Genomic DNA, 15,775 nt, shown 5'->3' on the forward strand with positions numbered 1-15,775 from the left:
GATGTTCATTACTGATATCCTTCTGTGATGCGACTACCTTTTCATCTTCTTGATCAACAACAAGTCATATATGCTGCAGACGATGATATTGACGATGTTCTTGAACAACCTTCAGTTGCTGCTTCTATGTTCACATCTTGGATGGAATGTAATAAAATTAATAAAGATGCACGAAAACTTACATATGTTGAATTTCCGACAAAGTTTGTTTGGAAACCTAATGATAGGTTGTGGAAGCCAAGGAATTTTGGACGCTCAATAGGAAGGATTCACTCTGTTTCACCTAAACTTGGTGAAATATACTTCCTAAGAATTCTTTTAAATAAAGTGAAAGGTCCAAAATCATTTGAAGAAATTCGTACGGTAAATGGTGAAGAATTTCCTACTTTTCGAGATGCATGTTATGCTTTGGGCCTCTTAGATGACGACAAAGAATATGTCGAAGCAATTAAGGAAGCAAGTCATTCAGGAACTAGTTTTTATATGCGTTTCTTATTTGCTACGATGTTAATGTCTAACAGTTTGGGTAGACCAGAGTTTGTTTAGGAAAATACATGGAAACACTTGTCGGATGGTATTCTTTACAACCAGCAACGTAGATTAAAGTCTCCAGGTATTATATTTTTTTACCATTATTTGTAAAAACGAATATTTTATATTTTCAATATGCAGGGTGCAATTTTGTTTATAAAAACTAATGTTTTTAATATTATATTGTTTTTTTACATATTCATAATTTTTACAAGTTTAACACTCAATGAGGATCAACTTAAAAACCTGACTTTGTTTGAGATCGAACAGATTTTACTTCGTAACAACACCAGTCTTAAAAATTATAACAAAATGCCTTACCCTGATTCTGATATAGTTTCTTCTTCAACAAATCGCCTTATCATGGAGGAGCTAGACTATGACATACCCATTTTAAAGAAAGAGTTTGCTCGAATGTTTCATGCATTAACAAATGAGTAGCGAAATATTTTTATTGATATCATGACTACAGTCAATGATAAGAATGGAGGTGTTTTTTTGTGTATGGATATGGTGGAACAGGCAAAACCTTTCTTTGGAAGACGATATCTGCAGCAATTAGATGTAAAGGTGATATAGTTTTAAATGTTGCTTCAAGTGGTATTGCATCGTTATTATTGCCTGGAGGTAGGACAGTATACTCTCGGTTTATAATTCCATTGAATCTTACAGAGGATTTTGTTTGTAAGATACCGCCTGATAGTGAACTCGGCAGATTAGTAAGAAAAAGCTCATTAATTATCTGGGATGAAGCACTTATGGTCCACAAACATGCATTTGAAGCTTTAGATCGAGCTCTGAAAGATGTATGTAAGTTTGATAAGTCTAGCAACTCAAAAATTCCCTTTGGAGGGAAAGTGATTGTTTTTGGAAGAGACTTCAGACAGATTCTACCTATTGTTCAAGGAGGCAGTAGACAAAATATTGTTAATGCTTCTTTAAGTTCTTCATATATGTGGCAACAATGCAAAGTCCATAAATTAACAATAAACATGAGAATAACCGTTGGAAGGGAACCATCTGATATTCGAAAAATACAAAGCTTTGCAAACTGACTTTTGGATATAGGAAAAGGAAAAGTTGGTGGTTCGAACGATGGTGAAGCGATTATTGATGTTCAGGATGATATTCTCATTAATGATCCACATGATCCTATAGGTTCATTAATTGAGTTTGTATATCCTTCAATCTTGGAAAAATTCAACGTTATGAGTTATTTTCAAGAAAGAGCTATACTAGCTCCGAAAAATGAAGTTGTCCAACAAATCAATGATTGTTTATTAGCATTGTCTCCCGAAGACGAAGTAGAATATTTAAGTTCAGATTGTCTTTGCCAATCAGAGTTTGTTCATGATCATTTTGATCCCAATTTATACTCCCCATATATTTTAAACGGTCTTAAAATATCAGGTTTGCCAAATCATAGGTTAATTTTAAAAGTCAGTGTTCCAGTTATGTTACTAAGAAACTTTGATAAAAAAATGGATTATGTAACGGCACCAGACTATAAGTGAAATCTCTGGGCAAACGTGTTATTGAGGCAATTATCATATCTGGAACTAATATTGGAAAACAAACCTTTATTCCAAGAATGTCTTTAAGTCCATTTGAAAAAAAATTCCCTTCAAATTTCAAAGAAGAATGTCTTTATGTTTTGCAATGACAATTAATAAAAGTCAGGGGCAGTCGCTATCAAAGGTTGGTCTGTATCTCAAAGATCTTGTTTTTTTCACATGGACAGTTGTATGTTGCCTTATCTAGAGTTCAAAGTAGAGAAGGATTGAAATTGTTAATTTTAGATAAGGATAGTAGACTTAGAAACAAAACTTCCAATGTTGTGTATAAGGAAGTTTTTAGAAATTTATAAATGCTTCGTAGTGTTTAAATTAAAACAATTGTGTGTTTTTTATTACATTTTTCAAATATTTTATTTTTTATATACCATTGCAATCCATAATATTGATTTTGTTTTGATATTTTATTTTCACACTTTTATCAATGTCACATGGTGTTTCTTGTTTGCTCCCTCAAATCAAAAAATACTGATTTGCCCTCGCATTTCATAAAACATTCAAATATTCAAAGTTTCATTTTAGTTATCTTTATATTTACCTTTTTTAATGTTTGCTTGTGTTTCTCTTTAACATCTATTCAAATTTGTACATTTTTTTTACAAATATATATATATATATATATATATATATATATATATATATATATATATATATATATATATATATATATATATTAATTTTAAATAATAAATATAAAAATGTGAAACAAAAATATTTCTTATGAATAATATAATTTTTTTACAAATTTTTTACCCGTGGATTCCAGGGGTTGTAACCTAGTTATTAAAGTAATAATATCCAAAAAGCACGGAAATCATTAGGGCGGATGCTGTGCCATCACGTCGGACTTTTGCACTTTGTACCGGAAGTACATGAAACAATAAACATAAAATGTAATGTAACGTCCCATTTTCACAAAACTTTCATTTTATTTAAGTAAAGCTTCCCGTTTATAAATCCGTTTTAAAGCGCGAAATCTTTATTGTTGCTGATGAATGTGTACAGTCACGCCTTCGCCTTCCTATGAAGATCGATGATACCTGAAATAATAAACAACTGAGTAAGCACAAAGCTTAGGGGTCGTTTGTTTATGCTTCTAATTAGGTCCAACATATAACCCGGTCCAAAAAAGATAGATTGGGATGTTTGATTTCGCTTTTGCAATTAAGGACTCGGTCTAAGTCTTAGACTCGGTCCAAGTAAAAAACTTGATTCGGTCCTTCCCTCTCAATCGTTGGCCTGGGACTACATCATATATGTATATTTGTTTTTACCCTACGTACGTTGATAACCTCCACAGAGAAGGCAACGATACTTGAACCAACAGTAGGACCGATCAACAGGTTCTTCCTTCGTTATCGTTTATTCTTCGTTTTTTCGTTCTCGTTGATAACCTGTATAGCAGCAACATTCTTCATTCTGAATTATTTTTTTATTGTTTGCTGATTTCTTCCCCCACTCGTTCCTTATGTTTTTTTGCTGCAAAATATATGATTTTGTATTGGGATTTCGTTTTAATTTGTGTATATGTGTATGTATATCTCTCATTTCAGGGCAAAAAAACATATTAAATGACTAGTGAATGTACATCTGTCAGTAAAAGAGCATCAGGTGGCTATAGAGCACAAAATCATGTTGAACAATATGAGATAAGAAAGAGAAAGGTGACTCCAGAATTCTACATGAAGAAAATCGAAATGTCCACTGGAACATTAATGAAACAAAAGAGCATCAAGATAAGAACATAATTCCAATTCAAACAAAAAACAGAACCAAAAAATCATGAAGTTTATGATTGCAAAACTCGTTATAAAGAAAAGATGTATGTTTCACAAAACTGCGGGTGATCAACGCATAATGGTTCAATCGTAAGATGCAGAGAAAAGTACTCTCATCAAATGAAAGAAAGAAATATTTGTTAGTTCACAAAGAATTGGTATATACGAACAAAAAAAGTGGCAACATCTACAATGATTAAAAATTTAGTAAAAGCCCTTCAGAACATAGGCTAAAAAAGAGTAGATTTGATGTTAGGGAGTAGAAATATTGACCAATTTCCGAACTTCTGCTGATGGATCATTTGCAAGAACAAACAAAGCTTAGAGGTAATTGTCCATAGACATGTACAAAACCTGCAAAAAAGTTGAAGGGACTACTGCTTAGTAGTTTCTACAGTGGCAAGTTAAGTAATTTAGTCAAAAGTAAATGACCAAATAACTTTTACCTATGGCATGAACATAATGTACTGATTTACAGAACCGAAGGCAAGCTTTCTAAGCAAGGCATGTGGAGATTGAAATAACTGTACAAAAAATGCACCACTTAAGATCATGAGACAGTGAAAGAGAACAAATGTTCAAAAAAAAATCAAAAACTAAGTAATTATAATAACAAGGACAAGGTGTTACCTGGAGTAATCTTGGGAGGAATACATCAATAGGTCTTTCAGATGATCCAGGATTTTCTGCATCCAGCACTTGAGGAATATCTTCACAAGTCTGTATTTTATAGTAATTTCAATGTGGAAGTCAACTATGTTCAAAAAACATTTATGAAAACAAAAGATCACATGAACATGAGCGTTAAATTGTTTTATCTAGCACAGTATAAGGGTAAGACGGTCATTTTTCATCATTCACCATAGTCAGTCAGATAAATAATCAAACAACATAAACTCAATCTGATTTGGAACACAGTCAAAACTTTTAACCCAGTCAGCTTCTAACCAAGTCAGCTCTAACCCAGTTAGCAACTATCAAATGGACCCTTAGTGAGTTTCCCCCAAAATACTCCATATGATAAACATACAAGCTAGCATCGGGCTCACTCAGCCATCGGGATGGAATACCCAGGGTTTGTTGGCCTACCGCCTCAACCAAATCGCTCCTCCCGAGCTTCTATGCCTTCGACTTACAGCTGGTCCGCACCGGGTGTCTTGGTCTACAGCACTAAGCAGGATTGCCTCAACCCACTACCACCATATGTCGACATATAAACAATCAAGGATCAAGTAGGCACATAATACAAGCAAACATCAATCATACAACTCACTACCACCTACTAGTCCTCTCACAACATACTATCCCACAACCAACTAACCTCTAATTCCTAACCATAAGTAACCAAAAGTGACATAGCCACCTGAAAAAATGATCCTACTCACTACTAGAAAAACAGCCTTTTACGACGCGCAAAACACGACGCTCTTTGATTTATGTTACGCATTAGAGAGTGACATTAAAAAAGTATCATCTCTTCAAAAAATTTAAGGATAGTGGACACGCATTTGTGCGTGCCCTGAAATAAGTGTTAGAAAAGAAAAAAAATACAAACACGGAGGGCGCTTATCTTAAACGTGTGACCTCTTCAAATGTCGCTTTATATTTTTTCTTAAACGCGCGTTTTTAAAGGGGGAAAACGAAATCGTGAAATTCTAAAATTTTGAAGAATCCCGCTTCTACCCTCTCTCATCAATATAACCTTTCATTCACTCCTTCCTTCTCTCTGTAAACCCTAATCGCCACCGCCACCTCCACCACCATTGAACCTTAAAATCTGAATCCATACTTCACTTTAATTCACTCAATCCGGCCCTTAAATTTTAGCAAACCCACCAGAACCCTAAGTCATGCCTTTTATGCTTTCACATCCTTCCTTCCATAGTCCCGCCTCTATCGCATCGCTCTGCTCACCGTCGTCGTCTTAGGCTCTTACGCCTCCATCGTGGTCTCTGTGCTCATCGTATCATCATACATGCCATTTATTCTCGTCGTTCTTCTCCTTAACCCTACGCAGGTAAATATCATCAGTACTCCCTCTTATCGTCGTTCTGCTCCTTGACCCTACGCAGAGCGTGGCTATTACCTTCTTGTCGAATGACCCATCAACCCAAATCCTGACATGGCTATCCTATGGCGATTCACCGCCCAATGCCGACGACTATGGCAACGATTGGAATTCAAGCTTTTGACCTAATACACTTCATCTGAGAACGACAAGGAAGATTTGATGAATTCAATCAGACGGTCAATTGTTCACTTCTCGAGGTGTGTTACAATCTCTATCTTTTATTAGTTTTGTTTGTAGATTTTGGTATGATGCTCGTTTCTTCAATCCCTTAGAGACATGGCTTTTAACATGTCATCATCATAAGTGGATCTGGATCAGTAAACAATAGAGTACATGAAATTGAAATTGAAATTGGTATTATCAAGCTGAATGGATATCGATTTAGACATACTAGGTTCTATGGTTCCGGTTCTTAAATCAGAATATCCCAACAACTCGTAAATTATATAGACAAAAGAAATATCACCTTTAAAGGATTCCCGAAAAGCCTGTCAAATGAAACCAACAATTACTTTTTTAATCTCAACACTTGTGAAACACCATGTAACAAACAGATGCAATCCACATTAATTCTTTGGACGAGATACAAAAAAAAGTAAGAAGCATAGGGTAAGGTAACCATCAATCCCTGATTCTGAAATCTTTATGTTGTTGAGATGTATTATGGATATAGTTTGAGAAGCATCACAAAATTTTCTCGTTTTTAGCAGATGCCCCTGTTTCATATGTGGGGGGAAAATTGCTATGGTTCTAAGAAAAGGCATGATATTTACACAGAATGACTAAAAACTGTGATATTGTATGGGCCTTAAAAAGTGACAATAAAAGGTGTTACCTTCCCCAAAATCAAGGGTATCAAAAGTGTGATTATAAGTCTTCTGAACAATTGCTCAGTTGGAACAGATGCCCCAAGTCCAGAAGCTATTAGTTTTGATATAGAAAAAGGCACCTGCAAAGATGCAACCACTAATCACATGAAAACTCAGATTGATTATTTTCTCTAATATGCAAGATTAGAGACAAGAATCACTTCTAAATGTAGTGAACTTTTGTTTTTAAATGTTTTTAGAGAAGCAGGTAACATCAAGTGTAGATAGTCAAGTATTTTGTCAATTACTAGAAATGCATTAGGAAAAGAGCATATGTAGGTGAAAATGATGGTCACAGGTGATAGGATTCTGTTGGAGATTGTGGTTCAAGGGGATCTCTAGCACTGTGAGATGAGGAATGAGTTTATTTGGTGTAATGGTTTATCAAAAATAAAGCGTATGCATCCTTTGAATAAATTAATTGCATTCTAAAGATAGATGATGAAGGGCATAACTGTCAATTTACTTTAAAAATCCATGGATGTATAAAAAGATGTGGAATTATCAGCTCCCCTTATATATATATATATATATATATATATATATATATATATATATATATATATATATATATATATATATATATATATTAGAATTTCTTTTTATCATAGCATTGTAAATAATAAATATACAATCTTTTTATGTACAGACATTCCAGGTCTTGTCTGAGTACCTCCAACTTCTGGATAGCTTACCAGTGCTATCAGCTATACAAGAGATGAGTCGTGGTGTGGAGGTAAGATTACTAAGATACCCTTCATATACATTCATCATTATCCTATATTACTTTGCCAGCTGGACATATACGTGTACATCATCTGTACTGATACAGTCATCACAAACGTACGTTACAGATATGGCTGGGAAGAACTCTACAGAAGTTGGACTCACTTTTATTGGGTAGGATGTTGAACACAATAGGGGAGGATGTTGAAGACAACCCTATGGCTGTTGAAGTTGATAAATCTGATATTTTTGGTCTTACATGGATGAAAGTTCCATGGACTAATCAGCTTGCTGTTAGAATAAAAGATGGTTTGAAGTACAAGTTCATTGGTTTTCGTGATCAGGTAGCTTTTCATGGTGATTCATGCATGTATCTTTATTACATATCAAACATCTTTTTCCTTATCATAGTTTTCTATTTTATTATATTACAGGATGTTATTAGCCTGACCAACTTTATCCAGAACTCCTGTGGGTTAACAACAGAAAAGAAACAGCTTTCTATTAGTGGGAAAAACTGGGGAGAAGTTGATTTAAATGGTTGAGACCTTTATCCTTATCTTGTTTTGTAAAATCTCCAAATTAGTATATTGTGGAGCAACACACATTTAGTAATATTGAGATGTAAATGAAACTAGTTAACATGTTATTCATACTAGTATCTTCCTTTCTGAAACTTTTCAGGCAATATGCTGTCTTTTCTTGTTGGTTCAAAGCAAGCATTTGAAGTCTCCATAGCTGATGTCTCCCAAACACAGCTACAAGGAAAGAATGATGTCATATTGGAATTCCATGTGGATGACACAACTGGTGCAAATGAGGTTCCTCTTTGTTAATTACTTTCAAATTTCTTCCTCATGGTATATGACAATTTTGATTTTTAACTATCTTTTTTTTTCTTTTTAATTTGATGCAGAAAGATTCTTTGATGGAGATAAGTTTTCAATTGAAGCCTTCTTATGTTTTTTCCTCTCATCTATCTTTTAATGTTGTTCAGATTGTAACTAATCTTTGCAAATTGATACATACCATGTTATGAAAACTGAAATGTTTATAACCAATTCATATTGAAACTGGTAATTTATTTTCCAATCTAATCTTCTCATTCCTTTAGTCCATCTCCCTACAACTTTCTAACATGCTTTCTGAACAATCCAGAATCCAGGTCAACTTAAAGTTCATCCAGGTGGTATATTATGGAAGAAACAAGGAGGTGGTAAGGCTGTTGAAGTTGATAAATCTGATATTTCTGGTCTTACATGGATGAAAGTTCCACGGACTAATCAGCTTGCTGTTAGAATCAGAGATGGTTTAAAGTACAAGTTCACTGGTTTTCGTGATCAGGTAGCTTTTCATGTTGATTCATGCATGTATCTTTATTACATATCAGACATCTTTGTCCTTATCAAGTTATCATAGTGTTCTATTTTATTATGTTGCAGGATGTTATTAGCCTGACCAACTTTTTCCAGAACTCCTGTGGGTTAACAACAGAAGAGAAACAACCCATGACTTTTTCTGATGATATCACAACAATCCTGAGCAGTATCAATCTTAATGGATCCATACAACCCATGACTTTTTCTGATGATATCACAACAATCTAAGAACACTTGATATTTTACAGGGTATTGTTCTTGATTCTTATACTCAATAAAAAAAGAATTTCATATGATAAAAGATTACATTGATCTGTCAATGAATCAACTTATTGGAAATACTCCCTTCTCATATGAGTTTTCTTGCCCTAGGCTATTATGAAGAAACTAGTGGAACTTAGTGGACAGGGAATGACAAGATGAGCCACATCTGGATAGGTGTCGGTGCCAGCTTGGAGCATCTAGAAGGAAAAACACTTCTAGGTATGCTGACCTTGAATGACGCTTGAGCCCCTATCTTTAATCTTGTTTTGTCTTTTGAACCAGGGTTAGAAAGTTATAATAGAAACTAACTTGCCGTTTTTGATGGTTTTGAAGTTTAGACTAGAAGTTAATAAAGGTCATGTGAATAACCTTCAAACAAAACAAATGAAATTTCTTCTGTTTATTTTTTAGTTAATTTGGTAGCTTACTAATTGAGGAAATACTCAAATAACATGATGCCAACGTATGATATATATTTTTATAGGAAAATGAACCATTTATGCTATTATTGAGGGTCATATTTTGTCATTTGTAGATAAAATGTCATTATTTATTTAAATATTATGTTTCTACATGTTTATAGGTAATTCAAAGAAAATTAGTAACTGTGCTTACACTATCCACCTTGATTAATGGCAACATTGGGCCTTGATCAATGTCTTACACATGGACTATCCAAATCCAATGCTTCCTGTTGCATCTTCAACAATAGATGTTACTGGTATGGTAAAGTCATTATTCTTTATAACAACTTGAAGGATTGTTTTGTAAAATTACTCAACTTTTTGTTGTATTATATATTTATACTTTTATTATGCTTACTAGTTTGGCAACATTGTTGATCCTAGACAGCACTTATTTTGTAGTTATGTTTTTTTGCAGGCAATATAGATACTGTGACTAACTTTATAGATTTAGAGTCCTTGAGTGGTGTTATTAAGGAAGAGTGGAGACAAGTCAGACACACATTTAAAAAAATCAGCACATATCTTGTTTACAGTGAGGCACACATTAGGTTATTAGAACTATTAGTTTGTAAATTTTTTTTACGTCTATTGATTTATTTTATCTTTCCATGCAACAACTATTTGTATGACATTAACTTCTGTGCAATGTATGGTATTTTTTATATATGGTATTTTATTTTCTATTATGAGACATGAAATGCAAATTTAATTTGAAAATCAGTAAATATATAAATAATTTTTTTTAAAAAAAAAAATTTAAAATTACGATACGCAAAAATGTGTGTCGTCTTCATTTATGACGTGGCCTTTCTTGACAGGGGCTTCCTTGATACGCATTGCGTGTCATAAACACGCGCGTCGTAAGGTTACGACACGCAAATGCGTGTCATTTTCTTTATGACAGGGCCTTCCTTGATACGCATTGCGTGTCATAACCGCGCGTCGTAAATGCGCGTCGTCTCTCTTTATGACAGGGCCTTCCTTGACGCGCATTTGCGCGTCGTCTGAGCGTTTTACGACGCGCAATGAGCGTCGTAAAAGGCTGTTTTTCTAGTAGTGACTCTATAGCCACAACCAAACGAGGAACAAACAAGAAAGGCTAGATCAAGAGTTCTCAGGCTATCCTAGATAACCACATACAGTCCCTAAGACACTCCACAAGATGATAACTAACAAGTACATACATATAGACCTACAGATCACTACCGCATAACAATATCCTAAATACCAGGATACAAATCTAACAGATCACTACAACATAGCGACATCCTAAATACTGGGTTATAGATCTAACAGATCACTACAACATAGCTACATACTAAATACTAGGATACAAATTTAACAGGTCACTACAACATAGCAACATACTGAATACTAACAATCCAAGGGATGCATAACCGTATATACTCAGAGGTGAGATAGACACCCAGACAGGTGAGATAGACACCTGGAGAGGTGATCCTACTCTAGTGCCACAACCAAATGAGAATCAAGAAAGAAAGCCTAGATCAAGAGTCCTCAGTCTATCCTACATGATTATATACAGTTCCTAAGGCATCACTCTACTAACAGATAACCAAAAGTAGTGGACCTACAGTAACTACCCAAAAACCAGGGGTAAAATTTTCATATTTATTATAGCTAAAACATTGATACCATTTATTTCAAATATGTCAAATCCTCATTAAGTAAAACATTTATCAGAGTTTATCCCAAAATCATTCATTGCAAAAATCATAGGTGTGTGCAATGCGATCAATCTGAGCCCTTTTCCAATTCGATGATACCTAAAACAATAAAAAAAAAACTGGAAGCACGAAGCTTAGTGAGTTCCCCAGAGCATACCCCACACAATCCACATAATCACATAATCCACATCAGCTATAACAGCTACATAAACCATAACAATCGTATAAGCATGCATATACACATATAAAGATGCCATGGAAACCCTCCAAGGTCTTATTCACATACTCACGTAAATCATATCAACTACATAAGTCATGCATTTAAACATATAAGGAAGCCCTGGAAACCCTCCAATGTCTTACACCGGGTGCCCTGGAAACCCTCGAGGGTCTTAGCCCACTGCCATGGGAACCCCCACATGGTATTCACTAACTACCAATCAAACCATACATACCAACATATAAGCTAAACATGCAAACACATAAGGATACCCTGGAAACCCTCTAGGGTCTTACACCGGGTGCCATGGGAACCCCCACATGGTCTTAACTAAGGATGACATGGAAACCCTCCAAGGTCTTACACCGTAATGCCTCGGGAACACCCCCAGAGGTCTTTACCTAGGATGTCGTGGAAACCCTCCAATGTCTTACACCAAAGTGCCTCGAGAACCCCCAAGGTCATCCATGCAAGTATAACAAAGACCACTAGCATATCACGTACCACATAATCAATTAGCATACCACATAATCACTAGAATACTCCTTGTCACATAACCAACTAACATGCCATATATTACAACTTAAGCTAGTGTATCACATATCATAAAATGGGCCAACATTGGTGACTTAGACCAATTGGTATGGTGAGGAGACTCACCTGACACTGTTGAAATCCCACAGATAAAACTCTAGCTACTGGTTGATAGATTCCCGAACTGTCAACATCAAAACAACACCCAATTAACATTTAGGTTCCAAGCCTAAGGTCCAACTCACACTCCAAAGGCCCAATAGACAAGTAAAGGGCCAAAGCAGGCCCAATTTTAAAAATTGGGCCCAAACCACTACATGGACTTACTTTAAGGCCCAACCAATTATTCTAGACCAACCAATTGGCATTTTGATGGCCCAATAGCTAATAATCCTCAAGGCCCAATTATGGCCCACTTATGGTCCAATTTTCCATATTGGGCCGAAGCCTTTCCAATGGGCTTTATCCTAACGCCCAATAATTTCCTTAGTCCATAAATATGTTCCTAATTAGCCCACAAAGGCCCACAACAGCTTAGTCCAACAAATGGCCCAATAAGAACCCAAAACCCAATTAGGGTTTTTCACATGAAATACTGATTAGGGTTAAGTGTTCCTTCTTAGCCCAATAACGACTTAATCCATTAAGTCCAAACATACAATGAAATCGGGATTGAGTCATATCTTCACTCCAATGGTCCAAAATGCGGGTCCCGATAAGTTAAAATCAATAATACCAAAATTAGGGTTTTCTAAACCCTAATTAGGGTTTCTAACCCATTACCATCCAATTAGGCCCAAAAGCTAAGTCCTTAGGCCTATTAGGGTTTTGCTAGTTGGGCACCACCCACTACCACCTCGGGTAGTGGTGGTCAACGACGACACACAGCGGTGGCCATCACCTCACGGTGGTGGTTATATGTTTTCTTTTCATTACGTCACATCAGTTACAATATTACAAGGCAAAACCCAAATAACACACACCCACACTAATACAAACATACACACATACACATCGACCCTAGAGGTGGCTGGCGGTGGCACATGGTGGCAGCTACCACCTCACGGTGGTGATGGTGGAATTTATGGCCAAATAACCCCACACATAACACATACTCCTAACAGAAATACACCCACGAAGATTATCTCCATACATCAGTTTACACACTCGCTTGCGAACTACGAGCTCAGCCACATCGGTGGCAGGCAACGGTTTGCAATGGCAGCCACTACCTTACGGTGGTGGTGGTGGTTTTTCTTTTGTTCCGAGTCAAGTAGCCACACCAACAAAGGAATGACTACACCTGCCATATCTACACGTCCTTGATTGGGGATAAATACAACCACCTACCATAAAGTGGTGCACGAAGTAGACAGCGACATCGGAAAGCGGCCACAACAGCATCTAACGGCGACAATGAGTGCTAAAAGGCAGTGACGGACATGGCTATGGTGCAACACCGAATTGATAAAGAAAAGAGGATGAAGCGGACGATAGTAGCGGAAGCGACAGAAGGCAGAGGAAAACTATGACAACGGAGGGGTGGCAGTGGTTGTTTGAAGATTTTTCGGCAGTCTTTCCCAATGTCCCTTGTTGTCGCCGCCAGTAGGAACTCAGTGGTGGTTGTGACTTCTACAGTAGGGGTAGTAGTGCCGGCCGGAGAATGGGTTTGTAAGGATGACGGTTGGAAGATGGGAGGTATAAGGGTGGTGCAGCTGTATATCTTTTAGGGTTAGGATTTCTTAGAACTTATATACCCGACCCACCATGGAACATCTTGCCTTAATGGCAGAACTGGTCCTTGCCCATAAACATTTTTGCAACCAAGGCCCAAAATTTACTCTTTATACCCCTACGCCCCCAATTCTTTTCATTTTAAGTCTAAAATTTAACTTTTTAACCCAGCCTCCAGAAATCCTTTACAAATTAAATCTAATACTTACCAAATAGCCCCTTAGCCTCCAAAATCTTTTCAAAATAAATCCCCAAATTACTTTTTAAACCCCGATTAATCTGATTTATAACATTTAGCTTCCCAAAACCAACAACCCGCTAAATAATATGGATTTAGGGCGACTATTCGTTCATCAATTTTATTTATTTATTTATTTAATGAATAGGATGTTATAACTCTCCCCCACTTAAATTAGATTTCTTTCTTAAAATCATCCCTTACCATCCCTTACACGCCTGAAAACTTGGACGACATGGTCACAACCACAAGCATACCATAGCCTCTCCAAGGCAACCCAAACCGACCCTGCAGGGTTCTAAAACCCGAAGATGAACGAATTCCTTGCGGCATGATCGTTTCTACTCCGTTTGAGATATGTATTCTTGAGATGGTCTGTCTCCCTGACAGACTGCTCACATCGAATCATCATCGAACTGATTCCACAAGAACTAGCCTAGCTAGAATACTTCCCACCTGTAATACCATGAAGCTTCCTAAAGAGCAAAATCACCGGTCAACTGTGACTTCTGAATAATAAGAAATTCCATATACGGACCCCAAATCACTAAAGTCACTCCAACTGCTCTTGCTGCCACATAGCTGCTTTCCTGAAGAACAACCGGGACCTCCTTGGTCCCAACTTGTCCGCCAACTGTCCGAACCACCGGACACCTACCCGATCACTGAGCCAGAATCACACATACAGCAGTCCCACATGGTACCCAAGGTTACGTCATCTGACAATAACTGCCCAACCTATACAACCACTCATGGCTCCTTCCATCCGATCATGATAGGCTAACAACCTGTCGCCACTGAATCCAATGCAAAAGGTGGATGCTACCAGTATAACTATAGTCTTACATCATACTCGGTCTCCTTCAACCTACCGATTCCTGATTCCAATTTTGTTGCGACCTACTCATAACCTTACGAACTGGCCCGCCCTGGCCTAAGTCATCTGAACGAATCTGTGAGGCTACGGCTATACCCGCAGACTTACAACACTTTCCACAGTATCTCACCGCTTGTGAATGCTACAGAACCCCGGTAGTCTTACAACACTTCACGCACCATCTAGATGCTAATGAGTGCTACAAAACCCTCATAGTCTTACAACACTTTCGCCCTAACACCAACACACCCAAACTGAAATCAATCCATGACCGAACTTGATTCCCCAAATTTTTCTATCAAGCATGAATGAGGCATGATTCATATGTTGGGGAGTTTTCCGAACTCCAAACTTACACAAGCCTCAAACCAAATAGCCACTTGGGCCGCCATTTTTCCTCGATGAGGACGAGAAGCCCATCCCAGTCTCATACATGTCTCTGTCTTGAATACCTGTGCGATTCTCCCCCACTCAGATTCAACTAAGTCTTCGCAATACATGAGATTTGAAGGATTCTCGTTCCTTCTTACTCTTTAATAACCAACTACTGACAGCCTGTTTCTTGTCCACGCGAGTGCTCTATTACGACCCAAGTCCCCAAGAATCACGCAACTCCTAAAGATCATACAAACACTTCCGCATCCCAGTGAGACTAATAATATCAGACGCCTTGAAATGATGCCCCACCTATATCTTGAAGTTCAAATAGCTGATGTCCAGGACAAGCCTCAACTGTAACCCACTTCCCCTAGCACTTCCAAGAGTCGACTCGAGCATAACGGTTGAGTCACCAATCCTGTCCATAGGCCTTCCGCATCATATCCC

At 36.9% G+C, this 15,775-nt stretch overlaps 2 protein-coding genes across 2 annotated transcripts; both read left to right on the top strand.

The window, feature by feature from the left end:
• The first annotated feature begins 27 nt into the window (after window positions 1–27).
• LOC111907790 (uncharacterized) lies at window positions 28–8,094 on the top strand. The gene is made up of 9 exons (XM_052769935.1): window positions 28–536; window positions 747–935; window positions 1,022–1,473; window positions 1,600–1,941; window positions 7,024–7,031; window positions 7,473–7,559; window positions 7,619–7,703; window positions 7,745–7,893; window positions 7,984–8,094. The coding sequence occupies exons 1-9, from the start codon at window positions 28–30 to the stop codon at window positions 8,092–8,094; spliced, it is 1,932 nt and encodes a 643-aa protein (XP_052625895.1).
• A 112-nt stretch (window positions 8,095–8,206) lies between these two features.
• LOC122197202 (FACT complex subunit SSRP1-like) lies at window positions 8,207–8,846 on the top strand. The gene is made up of 2 exons (XM_052770092.1): window positions 8,207–8,370; window positions 8,466–8,846. The coding sequence occupies exons 1-2, from the start codon at window positions 8,239–8,241 to the stop codon at window positions 8,586–8,588; spliced, it is 255 nt and encodes an 84-aa protein (XP_052626052.1). The 5' UTR covers window positions 8,207–8,238; the 3' UTR covers window positions 8,589–8,846.
• The last annotated feature ends 6,929 nt before the right edge of the window (window positions 8,847–15,775 follow it).

The sequence above is a fragment of the Lactuca sativa genome, chromosome 3, assembly GCF_002870075.4.
Source record: "Lactuca sativa cultivar Salinas chromosome 3, Lsat_Salinas_v11, whole genome shotgun sequence".
Classification (NCBI taxonomy): domain Eukaryota; kingdom Viridiplantae; phylum Streptophyta; class Magnoliopsida; order Asterales; family Asteraceae; genus Lactuca; species Lactuca sativa.